Genomic DNA, 17,614 nt, shown 5'->3' with positions numbered 1-17,614 from the left:
GGCTTGAGCCAGCCTTCTTTTCAAATATCAACCTCTGCAAATGTACTCTGTGACCAAGCAAACTCTTCGCAAGTTTCATTAATGTCTCTAAAGAGACTGATAAATTCTTAAGACTGGGAAGCAAGTGGCATAGTAGAATGGTTAACTGAGTCACCGATTAATCCAACACCAGCCAAACTGTGACACCAGTTGTACACAACAGACAAAATTAATGACAAAGATGTGACATGACTTAAAACCTCTGGTTTTGTTTTGTTACTTCTGAAATTAAAATTAAAAAAAAAAAAAAAAAAAAAAAAAACATGCTATCAAGTATGTTATGAGCACATAGAATTTCGTTGTATTGCAGTCCACCTACAGTACCTCTGGGGCCCACCAGTGGGCCCTGGTCCACACTTTGGGAAGCACTGCCCTAAGGTTTTCTTTAACCATTTTGTCTTGTCTTAACTTGTCTTTAAAAGTTTGTAAAACATCAAGCCTATGGTGTACAGTGAAGCTCTAAATGTCTTTTTCTATGACGAGCTGGGCTTTAAAAATATGTGTGCTGCAGTAATGTTTATGATTTTTTGAAAGTTATGGGAGTATAAAGATAAAAATAAAGGGAACTCAAAACACACAAAATTGTCCTCCTATCTCTTAGAGATCAAAGAGAGAAAAAATATTCTGTGATAAAAGATCTTTCAAAATATTCGCATTTTCCAAAAAAATGCTTTGCACTTCTTTGTGTTAGTTCTATTCGTGCCATTATTCAGAGCTGTTCCTGTCTGCAGTGACACAGAGGGCCACAATACAGGCTCTCTTTCACTTCATTTTGAGCTATTCGGTCCATCTCCTCCAGAACCTACATTCACAGTTTGACAAAAAATGACTCAACAACAGAACAGCCTGCCATTGTTTGTCACAGCCCATCACAATGCATTGTGGGATACAAAATAGATACATGGTGCCAGATCCACCCGGCCTGTTCGGTGGCCATGTCTGGCCCATGTATTTGAAATACAACAACATCATCTTAAGGTTAACATGTTGAGACAAAGAATGAGTCTCACCTGCATTCACACCAATGGAGGCCCTGTCTGACAGGAGTCCGACACAGGAACCCTCTTGCTTAGAGGCAAAAGTGCTAACCGCTAAACCGTATTGCAGCCCTTTCAAAATACAATTTACATTTTTCAGCAGAAAACAACATAGGGCCCAAACTTGTCAGACTTTTAAGTAAACACAGTGACATTTGAGTTTGAGTCAAAGTGATGTAATTATCAATACATTTTACAAAAGGAAAACAAAACATTAAAGGGACCATCAGGCCCTGCCATTCTCTATCAAATGAAATCTTTTCAGCATTTCATTTGCATGTAATTTAAATATTTATCTTTTTGTCTGTTTCTCTCTCTGACCACACAGAGGCTGAATGTCTCTTAAAGCGATTCAGGTTTGTTGATGGACATTAATTGGCTGTGGTTGAATTAGTGACCTTTATGTTAAGGGAGAGTCTCTAATGACCTGAGAGCTCTGCTGCAGCACAATAAGGTTAAAAAAAGAATTGATTTTTCCATTGCAAAATGTAATGACTGTTTCAAAATACATAATGGAATTTCTTTGGTTTCTAAAAGGCTTGGAGGTCCAGTACCATAAGGGAATTCAAGAAAAAAATGTTAATTTCATCAGTTAGCTGAAGGAAATAAAGAACAATAATTTAGTGAAAGGTTTTCTTTTCATATATATATTCATCAGGAAATGATGCTCATGCTGGTGAGGCCATTAAAATGTCAAGATGGCTGACGTGAACCTGCAAGAGTTCAGAGCACAGATAAGAAAATTATTGCCTGGCAGGAGGGAACAAAAGATGAAGTTATTGAACTTCTACTGTAAGCTGGACAGAAAAGAAATATTAAAAATACAATAAAAGTACTGAGAAATTATAATGTCAGGGCTTTGAGCATGCAGTTTGAAAGAGGGCTTGCATTGCCACAGTGGAGAGGTATTAATCTTGTTTTTTCTTGTGTTCATGTGTTTCTTTATAACTTGAATCTAGAAGAATTTAAAAAGAAAAATAATCAGAGTGTTTACTGGCATTTCAACAGCTAGATGAAAGTCTGTATCGGTGCCATAGAAGGCAAAGAAAACATGTAGCTTATCAAACCCATATGCAGCTTTTTGACAAAGCTAATGAAATACGTGCAATAAATCAACCCAAGCACCCCAAATTCCCCACATAACACAAGTTTTTGTGTCTAAATGACAATCACAAATCAAAATGCTGGAGAAGAGCTCAGAGTGAGCACAAAACAAACAAAGAAAAAAGAGGACTAAGTGGAGAACATGAGGGCAGGTTAGGTTTACAGCAGGGATGTTTGTGGATTCTTGTGAAGTGCTGCAGCGGGTCACGGAGCAGTGCCAAGACGCTGAATTTTTCATTCCTCCATAAACCCCGGCCAAGGACGAGGCCTTAAACCACAACTGCATTGCACAGCTTTCAGCCTGAATCAGGAGTTTAGAACCAACATAAAACAAAAAAAAGGATGCTGGTGTAATAATAGCTTCTGACTCCGTGAAAGAGACCACTGGATGTCAATAGCGATGTGCTGCAATAATCCTTAATATGTTACCTCACTACCACACTGTCTCTGGACTTTGATGCAGGGTAATTTACATGTTATAAAACCAATAGCAAATAAAAGTCATTTTCCGTTCAGTTTCTTATTCTTGCCTATTAATTTGCCGTGCTAAAAACATAATTGCTGTGGATGTGGTTCTAATCACAGAAGGATAACAAAATAACAATCTTTTACTTTGACACTGGTGTTTTCATCATGGGAAAAAGAGGGATGGATGAAACTGTGTTGGGAAGCGTTTAAAAAAAAAAGCCTAAATCACAACTGATGATGACACATGTAGTACATGCAAAGTGGAATGTGCTTTGCAAATGGTGGAGTTGTTAAAGACTGTGATTGGAAGAAAAATTGCACACAGACTCTTGACAGGGATGAGACCTCTGAAAGATATGTAATTTTCAGTGACACTAGTGGGTGAAGAAGATTGGTTGGGTAGTTTCTGTGGTGGTGTAACTGGTAGAAATCGTATAAAAAAGGGACTGACATGAGGCTGAGTCACCTGGACCTTTGACCTCCAAAAACAACTCATTTTATCTTTAGCCAGAGAGGCCATTGGTGCAAAGTTTGAAGAACTTCCACAAAGAATTCTCTTGAGATACAGCAGGTTAAAGCGAGGGATGAAAATGAGGCCCAAAACTTTGACCTTTGATCTCAAGAATCGAATCAGTTTATTCCCAAGTCGGAGTCGACATTTCTAAAAATTCAAGAAAGTACACAAATCAGTCTTGAGAAAGTGAATTTACAAGCACAGAATGAACATGACCATATGCTTTGACATGACCTCCAAAAACGAATCATGTCAATCTTGAGTCAAAGTTGACTTGAACAAATTTTGAAGACAATCTCTCAAAGCATTCTTTGGAATTTGCATCCACAAGCAGAGATTAACATTAGGCCCAAAGATGTTGTGGGTCAGAAAAGTAAAGGGACTTGGTGTCTATGTGACCTATGGGGGGTAGAGGTTTGCAGTTTGCGTCACTGTATACAGCTGCAATCTCAGCTCTCTGCAGCCATTGTATTTTTATTCACATGCTTTTGTTAATGGCACCTTAATTTCAGGCAATCAAGCAATGAGCTCAGAGCACCGAAACAACCTGGAGATTCTAGTCTGGCTGTGGAAACTCAGACTACAGCAGCAAGTGTTCAGAGATGAGACGATGTTGCGCTCATGGGTTTTTAAGTTGCACAAGAAGTTTAAAGAAGGACAAAAGAAGGACTGTGGCTAACATTGAGTGCATGATGAAGGTGGTGTGTGGTGATCATCGGCTGGCTGTTCGGCTGATCATAAGTGAGCTTGGCATGAACTGCGACAGCGTCAGACAGATTAACACCGTCACTCACAAGTGTCTCAAAACCAAACCAGACTTACCGGGGTAGCAAGTCATGGGCTAGAGGATCTGCCAGCATGTCTACAAAGAGATCCTGCAGTGTTTGAGAGAAGACGTGAGAGTTGTGGCAGGACAGATCGTAGCTGCTTCACCACAGCAACTCACCAGCTTGCAACGCCCTGAGCATCCGGCAAGTTCTGGCCTGGAAGAATGATGCCGTACTGGAGCAACCCCCCTACTCACCTGACCTGGCTCTGTGTGATATTCTCCCTTTTCCAAAGCTGAAGGGGGTCATTGGGAGGACTTTTCTGGGCGTGGAAGCGATCAAGATGGCCATGGCCACGGAGCTGTATGGAATCCCGGGAGAATCCTTCCAGAAGTGCATGGAGGTGTGGCAGAGAGGATTGGGAGCGTGCTTAGAGTTGAGGGGGATTATTTTGAAGAGGGAAACTTGTATTTTAGATGTGAAATATTTTTTTGTAGCCCCAGTCCTCTTTCAAGTACATGTTTAAAGCACAGGTAAATAACTTTAAATTTTGAGTAGAAATCTATAATTAAAGTCAAAATACAACAAAAGGCTACAAGAGAAGTCCTAGTTTAAAATTTATTTGGTGTGACATTCTGGTTTAACCGTCATAATGTAGCTATTTTTTTGAGGGCCGCGGGGACTAAGTATTGGCTGCGAGACACTCAGTTGTAATACATTTCCCTGCCACTTGGTAGCAGTAATGTGTCAGTCAGTTGACTAACAAGCTCAAACAAGCAGAAGAAGACAGCCGCGAGTCTGGAACAGAAGTTATGAATAAGTTTGTTAAGCAAAAAAATGAAGATTAAAGTACAGAAGCGGATTAGGACCATTTTTGATGGATAAAATCATTTCTGGCAAGTCGAGATTAAAGTCGAAATGATGAGAATAAAGTCGAAATTTAGAGAATGAAGTTGAAATACAACTTTGAGATTAAAGTCGAAATGACGAGAAAAAGTGGAAACTTATTATTAACAGCGAATCATAGATGCTGTGTGTTTATGTGGCAAAGAATGAATCTCTTTGTTGGTAAATCCAATAATGAGGTATAATTTCACATATTCACTGATATGAGGCATAAGGCTGCAGAGACATGCACAGTTCTCTGTTATTGTCTTAAATACTCATACATTAACAGGAGCACAGCAGTGCTCGTGTCACTTTTCCTCTTCCTCTTCCATCTGATCACCTATAGGTACATTAGATGTAGTTATTGAATACAAATCAAATCAAGAGTATGATTACCAACTCAGTGTTAAAATTTGAATGGGCCCGGGGTCCCTCTGTACTGACAAGGTTGGGCCCCAAGGTCAAAAAGGTTAAGAACCCCTGTTCTAGTCCACAGTTTATTCCGAGCAAACCAATAAGCCACACTGGTGCTTTGGTTGGCAGGTTCTTTCATTACCATGAAAGCTTTCCCTGCATTTCTTTTGACTCAGTCACACACCCACACTGCTGCCCCAAGTATTCACAAACTGACCAAAATGTCATCAGCAGCCAAAAATAGTCACCAAAAAACACAGTTTTACCCTGTTTGAGTCACTAATTGCATCAGTTTCTAGAAATGAAAGAAACAGTGACAGAAATTTGAAAAAAACAAACAAACAGAAAAACATAAAAGACTGAAAAAAGAAGATATAGACAAAAAAAGGTGGACTACCTTTCAGTACTGGAGGAGCGAAGTGTGTGGAGGAGGATGAAAGAGGCTTATTAAACGAACGCTTTGGGATCGAGAGAGGCGACGTGGAGAGCGAGCAGCGTCATCTCCTGAGAGCTCTGTGAGTTTAAAAGCTTTGGAGTCGCTTCCAGCAGACTGCCACAAAGGAAAGCAATGAGCACTAAGCCTATTTCAGCACAAGTAGATTTAATATGATGAATGTGATGTCACATTATACTGCCAAGAGCCCTGCATGGCGCCAAATACCATGCTAAAAAATATTATCTATCCGATATTTTAATCACTGCAGTTTTTTTTTCTCTTGAAGCTGTATAAATTTTTAATAAATATCACACAAACTCTGTCTCTTCCTTTCTTCAGAGGAGGTTAGACATCAGCTTAAGCCACTGATGAAATGTGCAGTTTGGGGAAAATGTGTGCATGGTGGAGGGTAGCTAATGCAAGAAGCCTGAACTTTTCTCACTTTGCCTTTAGCACCAGAGCTAAAGGACATTTGGTCTTGCACTTTTAATCATGATGACAGCCTGTTTTGGCTCTGCATCCACTCGTTTCTCATTTCTCACCAGCAGGGAACAAAAAGTGATTCACACCATTGGCTGGCTTAACAATTAAACATCCAATCCCTCTGAAGATAGCACCAGAATCACCAGTCTGTTTAGCTAATTCTTCACATTTTTGTCAGGTCATGCCCACAATCCCCAGTAACTGTACCACAGACATCCACAACTAGTGGTCACTGTAGCTCTGGTTACTCCTAGCTTTCTTGCCTGGATAAACAATGGTAAACACATAGCAATGATCATATCTCATAGAATAGAACAATTTTAAATTAAAAAACACTCAGCACAGGAATGTGGATGCTAACCTGCAAGGAGGACTGAAGGCTGGCATTGATAGCACTGTAACATTAGCTAAACTCACAAACCAATGCAATTTAGCTGTACTACTGACTACTATAGCAGGCCTTACTACCTCTGTCAGCTCACGGTGCTCCACAAAAAACACTTGGAAGCACAAACTGCTCTTAGATCTTTACTCTCTTTCACAGCTGCTGTCTGACCTAGTGTTTAATTCTCGCGCTCACTTCCGTGTGTCTATAATCGCTCCAGCTGCGAGTGTTTGAAGCATCATCCCCGCTCCGTGTTGTGCAAAGAGAAGACCCACCTTCCTCTGCCTCTGATTGGCTCTAAGTCTTAGCTGACCAATCAAACTGACAAATGCAACAGGTATTAACCAATCAGTGGCAAAGTAGGATGTTAAGGGTGAAAATACGGAACAAACTGTATCCTGTGATGCCTTAAAACAGGACACTGCATTTAATTGTCAAATTCGGGACGATTCTGTATTTCAAGGGACGGTTGGCAACCCTAGCTACTAGCACCTTAAACCACTCGACCATCTAAGCACCCAATTATCCATAAGGAGTTTAAGCGACTCATAAATCTTGCACTGTCTAATTGGATACAACAGTTTAGCAACTTAGCTGGCTAACGACATGCATCCTACACTGGCTAATTGTGGGTGAAGGTCAAACACTGATGTACGTTGTGGAGTTAATATATTAATACTGATGGCCAAGTCTCTACTGCATCTTTTTTAACCAGTGTGTGAAGTGAATGGAGGTAACAAGTGAATGTGACCTGTGGTGTAAAAGGCCTTTGAGTAGATAAATGACTAGGAAAGGCCCGTACAAGCCAAACTACAGTTGCACTTTACCATGAAGCGCATGGGTGCCAAACTCAAGGCCAAATCTGACCCTCAAGATCTTATCCCACTTTTATCATACGTAACTGGCCCACCGGTATTAGGTCTACAAATTACCTCCAGTACAAAAATGTAAACTTAACCTTGGCGATTTAAGATATCCGTAGTAAAAATTTAAAAAGCCATGAAAGTGGGAAAGAAATTAACTTGTGTTTTTATTTTACATTTTTCAATTTTTCTTGTCACAATTATGACTTACACTTAAGATTCTGACTTTTTATTTTATATTTTGACCTTTTAGATTTGTGGATTTTAAATTCTTATCTTATTTTGACCTTTTCAGTTTATTATTTTTAATTTTATCTCATGTTTTGACCTTTTCAACTACTTTCGTTGACTTTTAATCCCATCATTTGACCCTTAAAACTAGTTATTTGGAGTTTTATCTCATATTTTGACCTTTAAAAGTCATAACTTTAGTTTTCTATCTCATAGATTTGCCTTTTAAGAACGATAATTTAATTTTTTATTTCATGTTTAATTTCTAGTTTTTACTTTTTTCAGATTTGGAGCCATTAAACTTATCATTTTGATTTGTTTCAAATCTCAAAATCCTTTATCATCCATAATTCATTACTGGTGAAAATAGGGTTGACAGTTCTAAATGTTGACCTTCTTAGGCCCCCAGATTAGACCTAAATTCATAATCTGGCCCCCAGCTGTGATTGAGGCCTTGTTCACATGAAGATGAAAAGATCTATTTCTGCTTTGTTTTCAAAAAGTTTTCTGTAAACATGGGATTGTTTCAAGAAATGTCTACTTAAGCACAAAAGCATTTAAAACAACCAAAACACTGTAGTTTATATGCCAGGTATAAGTGTTATGTAATGCTGCCACAGAAAATGAACCACAAACAGAAAAGAAGATTATGACGCAAGCGCACCCAAACCTTTGTTTTTTACCCAAATTTTCTCCTGACTGCCCTTCTGGTTGCACTCTGCAATGGATTTAAGAACATGTGAAGTATGCTGTTCTCCATGACCATCTTTTGTTAGTGGTAGTAGAAGACATGAACACAGTCATGTGATCATTATTGCCATCATTATTGTTGTTGGCTGGGCTTGTGCATAGGTTAAGTTGGCTATGACATTATTATTTAACAGTAGAACCGCCACGGCAGTCTGATGGACAGTTTGGGATTTTGCTGAGCTTGGTTGTACACACAGAGACAAAACAGCTGCCGTATACAGATTTGTTCACTCTGGGACACTTTTTCAAAAAGTAGTGTTTTGGGGTCCCCAAAATGCCGGTTCCGTATGGATAAAACATTGATACGACTGAATACTTTTACAGATACTCCTAAACTCGTCTCCATTTGACTGGCCCCTTAGTTTGACACCCCTGATTTAGCGTCTGCCTCGAGTGTCATGCTGGTGTCTCTGTGACAGGAGCAGTGTCGTGTGTAGCCTGAACAATTCTGCATACAGGAGGAGGCACACAGACCTTGAAGTACAGAAGTCAGTTCTCTGATTACCAATAGTGATATGGTATCATAAAATTTACACTTTTAGTTTCCATCAACCGACCAAGAAGTTACAGAATGGTATGTCAGGTCACTGACATCTCGCATCCTGTTTGACTATTGCACATGCTCACATTCCAATTATAATCAAAAAATGATACATCATTCAGTCCAAATAAGCAAGCTTCAGAAAGCAAAGCATATGGGTGAGGACAAGGTATTTGCTCCCTTGGGGGACATTAACGTGCCAGACAGAGAGCTGTGGCAAAAAGGGGACGGACACTTTAAGCTGCTTACAACAGCCTAATGGGACTGAGATAAGGGCGACACAGGACATCACTTAACACATACTGACTCAGCTACAAACACATACAAAAGACCATAAATGAAATAATAATAATTATTACATATATATTTTTATCTCATTTATTTAAGAAATGTGAAGCCTTTTGATTTGCATTAAAATCTGGCATTGCACAGCCAGTAAAAACAAAATAATAGACCACATTATCCTCTCATTTGAAACTTTCAAGAAGGCAAACATTCACAAACACTCCCTCTCAGCAAGTAAAAGATGCAAATTAGCAGTCAATTAGAGGAGTTCTCTATAGAGGCTAATTAAAGCTAAATCAACAAAATCAAACAATCAGTCAGACAACAGAACAAGAGAGAAAACAAAGAAGACCAACTGGAGATGGAAAAAAAACTATTACAAGGGAGAGAAAAAGCGGGCTTCACATGAAACCAAAAATGTAAGTAAAAGAATCCTCTGCCAGAAAGAAAGAGTGTCTCCATGAGCTTAAAAACATACAGGCATAAATATACTACAAAATCCAAAACCTGCTTTGCCTAATGGCCCTGTTATTTCTTACTCAAAGTGCATTCTCTCTCTCTCTCACACACACAAATATATGCATCCACACACACCTGCCATAACCCGCGGGTGCCTGCCATCCAACCCCAGAGGGAAATTGCTCGTTCATAATCAAAGCGACAAACAAATGGCCCTCTACTTGGCACGCCATTTTTGGAATGACTCAAGCAAAACAAACAGCGCTGAGATGGAGAGACAGAGAGAGAGAAAGAGAGAGAGATTGCTGGAGCAAATCAAAGGTGAAAAAGAGCACAGCGGCTTAGGGATGCACAAGTGATCACACACAGACACGGCACTTCTGCTCCCAGGCTCGGTGGAGTCTCTGCTACAATTCTGAATTATTGGTGTGTGCTGAAAAGACACACTGGGCTCAAAAGCATACAGAGATGCCAAATGAACATAAGTGAACTGGGATTGTACAACCAATTAAACATTCACTTACACTCAAGTGCGCCTGGGTATTGTTCCAGATTTAACGTTTGCCACCAGCACCAAAAGCACCAACTTTTAACTCATTATCTAGCTTGACAGACAGGAAGTTCACATTCTGTTGTGGGAATTTTTTTCTCTTTTCTTTTCACCTTGGAAATCAACAGGATTAATGATGTAGGGGGGCAACAGGTCAAAGTTGATCCTTGATCTGTTCAAATTATCCCCTAAGGTTTGTATTTCATGTGATCCAGGGACTGAAAATATTGATACCATCAAATTTATCAACATGATATCAAATATGTGATGCAGGGGAACAATAAGGGTCTTCAGGCCTTAGTATTAAAAATAGTGTTTGAAATGTAATTAGTTTAAAATTTAATTTACAGTTTTGATATCCAACAAGTAACTTCTTAACAAAATGTTTCAGAGAAAACGGAGCCTTCAAAACATGCCTTTTTGGCTTGCATTGGCATTGACTACCAGTGTGTGATTGGCTCTGTGTATTTAAAAAACAGCAAGCTTTGATTATATGGTGAGCAGCAGAGCGAAGTATGTGGGTTGCACCCATAAAAAGTTTTCCAAATCTTCTCTACCAATTCCAAACAGCTTTTTCGGCCATTGACTCTTGTTTGGTAGATTGGATGACTGGAGTCTGAAGTGGCATTGAGATTGCCTCCAATGATGACAAGCCTTGTTTTTCCAGTGAGGGAGATGCTGCCACACACCATTGAACTGCCTCCACCAAAAGATGTGACTCTATCAGTGCAGCAATCAGCATAGTATTCTCTATGTCTTCTCCACACTTTGACCCTACGATCCAACTGCTGTAGGCAGGATCTGGACTCATCGCTGAACATAACATTCCTCCACATGTTCAGGTTCCAGTGCACGTGTTGCTGACACCACCAGGCCTGACAGTGAAGGGTAGTCACTCAGGGAATATGCAGGAATCTTGAAGTTAATTTTAATACCTTTTTAAGACTTTTTCAAGACCTTCTCAATATTTTTTAATACCTCACCGCCACTTCAAGCTGTAACCATTTACATCAGTGATATAGCTCGCTCTGGTGCTCTCAGAGACAATTTACGAACACACCCACAATAGCCTAGTTTTTTATGTACCTGTTCATCTTTGTTTTTTAATAAAAATGAATAAATTCACACACTTTTACGATGTTTTTGGGACTCAAACTCTTGGACAGCTAATTCAGAAAAAATACTTTCAAAATTTAAGACTTTATAAAGTCGTGATAAGACTTTTTAATACTTTTTAAGGGTCTTAATTTTCCCAACATTGATTTATCACCTTTTAATACTTTTCAAGGCCCCACGGATACCCTGTCACTGCAGGCCTCCTGGCAGCCCTTTGAGACTGGAGATTGGCTGAGTGCAGTCTGTTCTGGATTGTCAGGGCAGACAGCCATTGGCCATATTGTCCTGCAAAAACTTGAATGTAAATCTGTAGAAGACAGCCCACGGTTCCTAAGTGCTGACAGGGTGAGGTAACAGTCTTCTTGGAGTGCTGTCGTCTTGGGGCTCCCACTGTGTCTCTGACATTCCCCTTTATACGGAACTGGGGCTTCAGTTTGGAGATGGAACTAGGGTCACTCCAAATAAGGCAGCAACTTGGTTTTGCAAAACACCAGCTTGAAGTTGCTATGTCATGTAGGCCCTATCCAGATCATTTAAACATGCCGATTCTTGAAGCAGACACCTACTGACCACTGTAACCGGTGCCTGATTGGCACCTGATTGTCAGCACCTGGGGATACCAGAGGCTCACAACAAGAGTGAATAGTAACAGCAAAATAGAAGAAGATTTGGCACATTTTTCATGGGCAAAACCCACATACTCAGCTCTGCTGCTCATCCTGCAAATACATGTTCCTTATAAATGTGGCACCATTTAGAAGAGAAGTAAACAGGCTTCGATGGATTAAGATTTTTTGCCAAGAAGCATTGTTACAACAAGGAAATAATCTACCAAACACAAATTTCCTTACTTCTTGTACCAAGTGTAGTTAAAAAGGCTGAAACAGAACACCAACAAAGTATGTCCATTCAAAGTACATTTCTGACAATATTACAAAAAAGACAGTTACACTGGCTCTTCTTTATTAAGGTGCATGTGGGGAAAAAAACACTACTATGACACTACTTCTTTATAGGAATACTCACTAACTGATGTTGACAGCAGACATATGGAGAGACTCCAGCGTGAGGGAATAGGTTGTTGACCCAGAGTTTGGGTCATGTTATGTCTGGATCTGAGTTGAGGTTGAGGTGAGAGAAAGGTAGTAAGTGGTTTATGTTAAAGTTTAAGTGTAGGGTCAGAAAATGTTTGCCTTCATAGCATTTTTCAAGTGATTAATGATATGTAAAGCTGAACAAACAATAATCTTTTACACACTCTCTCCCACCACACGTCACAACACTAATTGTGTTGGAAGCTGAAAGGTAGAGCAGTTTGTAAACTAGGTTGTCAATTGATTCACATATCTATAAGGCAAAGAGTCCATGAGGAGATAGAGACCCAAATTACTCCTTTAAGTAACTATAGTTAATGAAAGTGTGGGATAATTGGCTATCACTGTTCTTGAATGCAGCTCTGCTGAAATGGAAAAGTGTGTTTGAAATGGGGGTAATGTAATGTTCTGTGTTTAAGAATCTTCAGCGGTCTAAACTAGAGACTGAATAGATGTTTTAACAGTGGGGTGAGTATTAGGGCTAGCATAAAGTTTAAAACAGTTAGAGGATCTGTTAATTTTGAAGAAAAAACTGAAGTTTTTAAGAAAATAAGTCAGACCTTTACAAGGAACCAAACATGGGATATTAACATTTAAAGAGTTGTAAAGTTCCCAGGAAAAAATTTATGACAGTCTAAATACAAATTTACAAGAAACCTAAATGAGAATAATTTGAATTTTAATCATCTCAAAAACTCCACTTTTGGTTCAAACTACACATGGATTATGCACTGACTGGGATTTGAACCAACAATTTCCCAGACCAAAGTCGGCAGAGTAACCAGCTAAGCTAGCCAGCATCTCAGAATGCAGCTGAGAGGAAGATCAGGAGACGGCGGAAGGAGGAGGGCAGAACTTTCTTCTAAGTAGGGAGAGCCAACTGGACCAGGGGGTGGTGCTAACTCCCCACGAGTCATGAGGGGAAAATCTGAGCACAACTTGTTTCAGCACATATTTTCTGAAAGGTGGAAAAAGAGAGGGCAGGAGGGAGTGGATTTTTCTGGTACTTGAGATAATTGTGGACAGGCCACGGACACATATTTTTGTTAGAGAAACCTGAAAATATGACTTTTGCATATTATATGTCCCCTTTAAGACTAACAATTTAAAAAGCCTAAATTTTGGCTGAATTGATGTATCAACTTTAAATACTTTTAAAACCCTGCAGACACCCTGTTCAAAGTCAAACACTTCTAGTTTTTTCTTGTAAATTTAAAACATTTCAAACTTGATAATTTTGATTGTTTTCTTGTAAATTAACAGATCCTCTTTATTTCTTTAATTTTTCAGAGTTTCTCTGATACCATATTGTAATAATTGTATATATATATATATATATATATATATATACATATATATATATATATATATAGGATAGTTTATGCACATATCTTTTAGCTAAAACAAGTGTATAAAGGCCTATTGTGTTGGGATTCTGACAATAAAAACAATCAAAATTGGTGTTTCATTTTTCCAAGTGTTTCCTGGGGGGCTAAGCTTTTATTAGAGTAAGGAGGACACAAAGGGACAAGGTTGGAAAACACTGCATTGGATTATAACAGTGCATTTAAAGAAAAGAGGTAGTGAGGTAAGAACACTGGTTTGTCTGAAAACACTCCTCAGTAAGGACAACAGGTGACAGGTGGAGAAGGACAGAGCGACTCACGGACTAGTCGGACTATGTGTCTGTCTCACTTCAATCAACGGAGGCTGTGAGCTCAATACTGTAAGTTGTGAACATATCATTAAAGAAAGTATGCACTGTATCCTGAAAGGTCAGCTCTAAACCCCCTTACTGTTACACCAAAGCATTCTCTTGGCGAGTTGGACACTGCATAGACTTTTAATGTAATATTACTTGCTGTTGTATATTTAGTACTCCCTTTGAGTTTTTTTTAAATATCTAGTGACATAAATAAAATACAAGAAGTATGGGCATTATACTGTAATAATAGGAGTGTATACTCACAGCTGACACTGCTCTCCTTTAATGCCTTTTGTGGTGCAGAAGCATTTTCCACTGTTGACATGGCACACGTTGGCATGGCTGTTACACTTGCAGGCTGCAAAGGCAAGACAATACGTTTGTGTTATAATGTTACCTTTACAAAGCAAATCATCAACCAAAGAGTTTCCCAGACAGATTTTAAATCCTGATGTGTCCACCACTAAATCCTGTTCACTGAGTATGCATGCAGTGATTGTTTATCACTGGGGTTACCAAGATTCTTCCTGAAGGAATGTTGTCTAACTACAGGAGAGAAGGCAGGAAAAAAAAGAAAATAAATTAGAAGGTGGTAAAAAAGAGAAAGCAGTGGGTCATATAAGGAGACGAAGGAAAGCAGAGATACAAAGGCACAGAAGGACGAATCACTAATTTTCAGGAAACAAGACGAGTCATTATCACTCCCATACAGGTATCACATTTTTGATTCAAATGTTCTCTCATTTACAAGTTCTCGGTAAGGACTGAAATAAAAGACTTAAATGTATCAATTCTGCATTATGATGGATTTCCTTTCAGAATTGTTTAGCAGGCACTCTTTTATCAGTACATGAGTCTGGCAGCAGGAGGTCACCGCTAAGGATAGATTTCCAAACACTTTCAGTGGAGTTTTAAACGGCCCTTTAAAAATATCTTTATTGATTATTGAATATGTTATATATTAATATAAAAAATAATGGATGAATGTCCAATGAAACATCCCTCTTTGACTGCAGTCATTGAATGGTGGGTTTTAAATTTGGCTGATATGTCTGCATGCTTTTGCCAAAAACTCTTGTCATACGAGTGAACCTTAACATTTAAGTCAAGGAACCTTTAAATACCTTTTCTATTCTGACTAAATTAAACCCAGTGAACTATCCCAGCTGAAGATTTAAGATCAAGTGTACTCTTATGTTTGAAGCTACAGGGTGTTGCATTAAGGCTCAGATGCATTTAATAAAAACAGCTGCGCACCGAAGTAAAAATACACCATACATCTTGCTTCCCTTAGGACAAACTTCCAGTCCAGTAGGTGGCAGTAGAGAAACTATAGGTCTCTACAGCTGTTACAGTAACAAAATGAACAAAATAAGATCTCACCCTGTTGTATCAAGAAGGAGATTGTGTGCTAAAATAATGCAACCTTGACATAACCACAGACAGGTGTAGCTGCTCTGCTAAATATAGCAAAACTTAGATAAAAATGGGCCCAAAAATGCTGGCTCAGTTGCATGCTATACAAACATTTTTAAAGCATTTACTTTTTCACCCTGAAAGCCTCTGTGTTTGGCACTATATTGCCATAACAGTAATGTGTCCTTCCGCCTCAGCCTATCTGAACAGCTGTTTGTGTCTGTGGGCTTTGTCAGCCAAGAAGTAACTCAACCAAAACAGCACTAAAATTAGCAATTTGGACTCAAGTGACAATGACATGCCATTTATTGTGGACACAAGGGGATACTTTAATGAGCTGGATTATACAGACACTTTTACAGATGGAGACTCAGAAAGAAAGACAGAAAGGGAAACAAACTTTAGTGGAGAAAATTACAAAACTGTGAACCCATACCCATGAGAATTATTCCTGTCATGACTGGGACTTCACAAAACTTCTTCAGGACATTTATTATTGAGAATAATGGCTCACAAACACCTGCAGCCTGCATCACTCCCCATCCAGAGTTCCTTGCCTCCCTGAATGCCAGTGTTTTACCGACCTTCTTCGTGTTTCTGATGACAAATTGGAGAACCTGGCACCTACCAATATAAACTAATGGAAATTTGTCGTCCAGTTAAGTTTCTGGTTGGCCTCAAAAATGATTGGTATAGTGTGCAATTGGGCTAGTATTGTTTTGTTGCCAATTTTTACCTAAAACTTAACAAATTACGCAGAGCTACAGCTACAGTTCACCTGTCTGTGGTGTTGCATAGCCTAGCTTCCTCAAGTGTATCCTGTATGAAGGGGCAATGCTCACTGAAATCTCTGGAGGCTAAAAGCACTACTATCGCAGAGTATCTCAACAATTCAACTTAAAAAAAATACCAAAATATCCTTTTAAATTACTCTCCCATTGTAAAGCCAAATACGGCTTCTGGATAATTCTCAGAAATTCATCACTACAACATAAAACTAAGGGCCATCCTGATGACAGGATGAATGTTCCTAGTCATGCAATGGGAAATATGACACAGCAGAATTATTGGTGTTAAATCAATTTAGATTAAGGAGAAATGAGCGACTAAGGGATGCCAGTTGAGAATTAGATCTTCAGTCCTGCTCTGTATCAAAATGCCTGCCAAGTCAAAGCCACAATCAAACAAAATAAGACACAGAATAAAAACAGCATTCACGTCATGGCAACAGACCCAAAAGGCCCGCACACTGAAGGCTAAATGGAGGAACATGACAGTGAAAAAGTATCGTGGATTTTCATCAGAGTTGAGAGGTCAAATGTCCCATTAAGGACTACTTTGATGGCATAAAGTGTGTTGCCCGAGATGTGTAATGCACAATGATTTGAGGCTGTCAGTCTACATTTTGCTTTCATTACAATGCACAATCCAGGTGCAGACCGAGCTTCAGAAAGCAAAGAGGCTGGATTCAGTGGACAGATTTTACATGGGTGTGTTCCTGGAGTAAGAAGCATCAAACTAATCCAAGGGTCAGCTCTTATTCCTTTAAGAACAATTATGTGAAATACAGTAGACATTTGAAACACCTCTCCTTTCATTGTGCCACTGAACACACATGGAACACTATATGAAACACAATGATGGAGGATTTTAACTAGATTTCATGCAGCATTATGACAGCATCGAGACAGGATTCATGCTGATTAATCTTCTGTGAGCTCAACATCAGATTAAGGTAGGCAGGAAACACTTATTTTCTCTGCTGGAATCTTTGGCTGTAATTCATGTATGAAGGGCATTGTAAAGTTTTGAAAAAATGAAGGCAGTATTGTCAGGACTCATAAAGGAGTGACATTTATTCACAAGAATTATTAGACATCCAACTCTATTTTGCATGAAAGTGTGTGGGATTCTGCACGTGCATGTCTGTTTTGGACAGAACTAGGGCTGACACCTTTCAGTCGGTTGGTCATTTGGTTGATACACTCTCATCTGACCAAGAACCTGACGGTCTGTTGGTCAAAACATCAGCTCCTGAGGAGAAAAGCAAGTCTTTCTCAAATATGTAT

At 39.1% G+C, this 17,614-nt stretch overlaps 1 protein-coding gene across 6 annotated transcripts in view; it reads right to left on the bottom strand.

Annotated features, from left to right (window-relative positions):
- Window positions 1-17,614, bottom strand: part of atrnl1a (attractin-like 1a) — a 450,037-nt gene that overhangs the window by 255,495 nt on the left and 176,928 nt on the right. For all 6 annotated transcript variants that reach the window (XM_041790223.1, XM_041790225.1, XM_041790224.1 and 3 more), the window contains one exon: window positions 14,394-14,487. In XM_041790223.1, coding sequence (XP_041646157.1) covers window positions 14,394-14,487 — 94 coding nt within the window. The remainder of the gene's footprint in view (window positions 1-14,393; window positions 14,488-17,614) is intronic.

The sequence above is a fragment of the Cheilinus undulatus genome, linkage group 6 (genome assembly GCF_018320785.1).
Source record: "Cheilinus undulatus linkage group 6, ASM1832078v1, whole genome shotgun sequence".
Lineage (NCBI taxonomy): Eukaryota > Metazoa > Chordata > Actinopteri > Labriformes > Labridae > Cheilinus > Cheilinus undulatus.
Note: the sequence above shows the minus strand (reverse complement) of the source record. Positions and strands in the feature narration are given on the sequence as shown.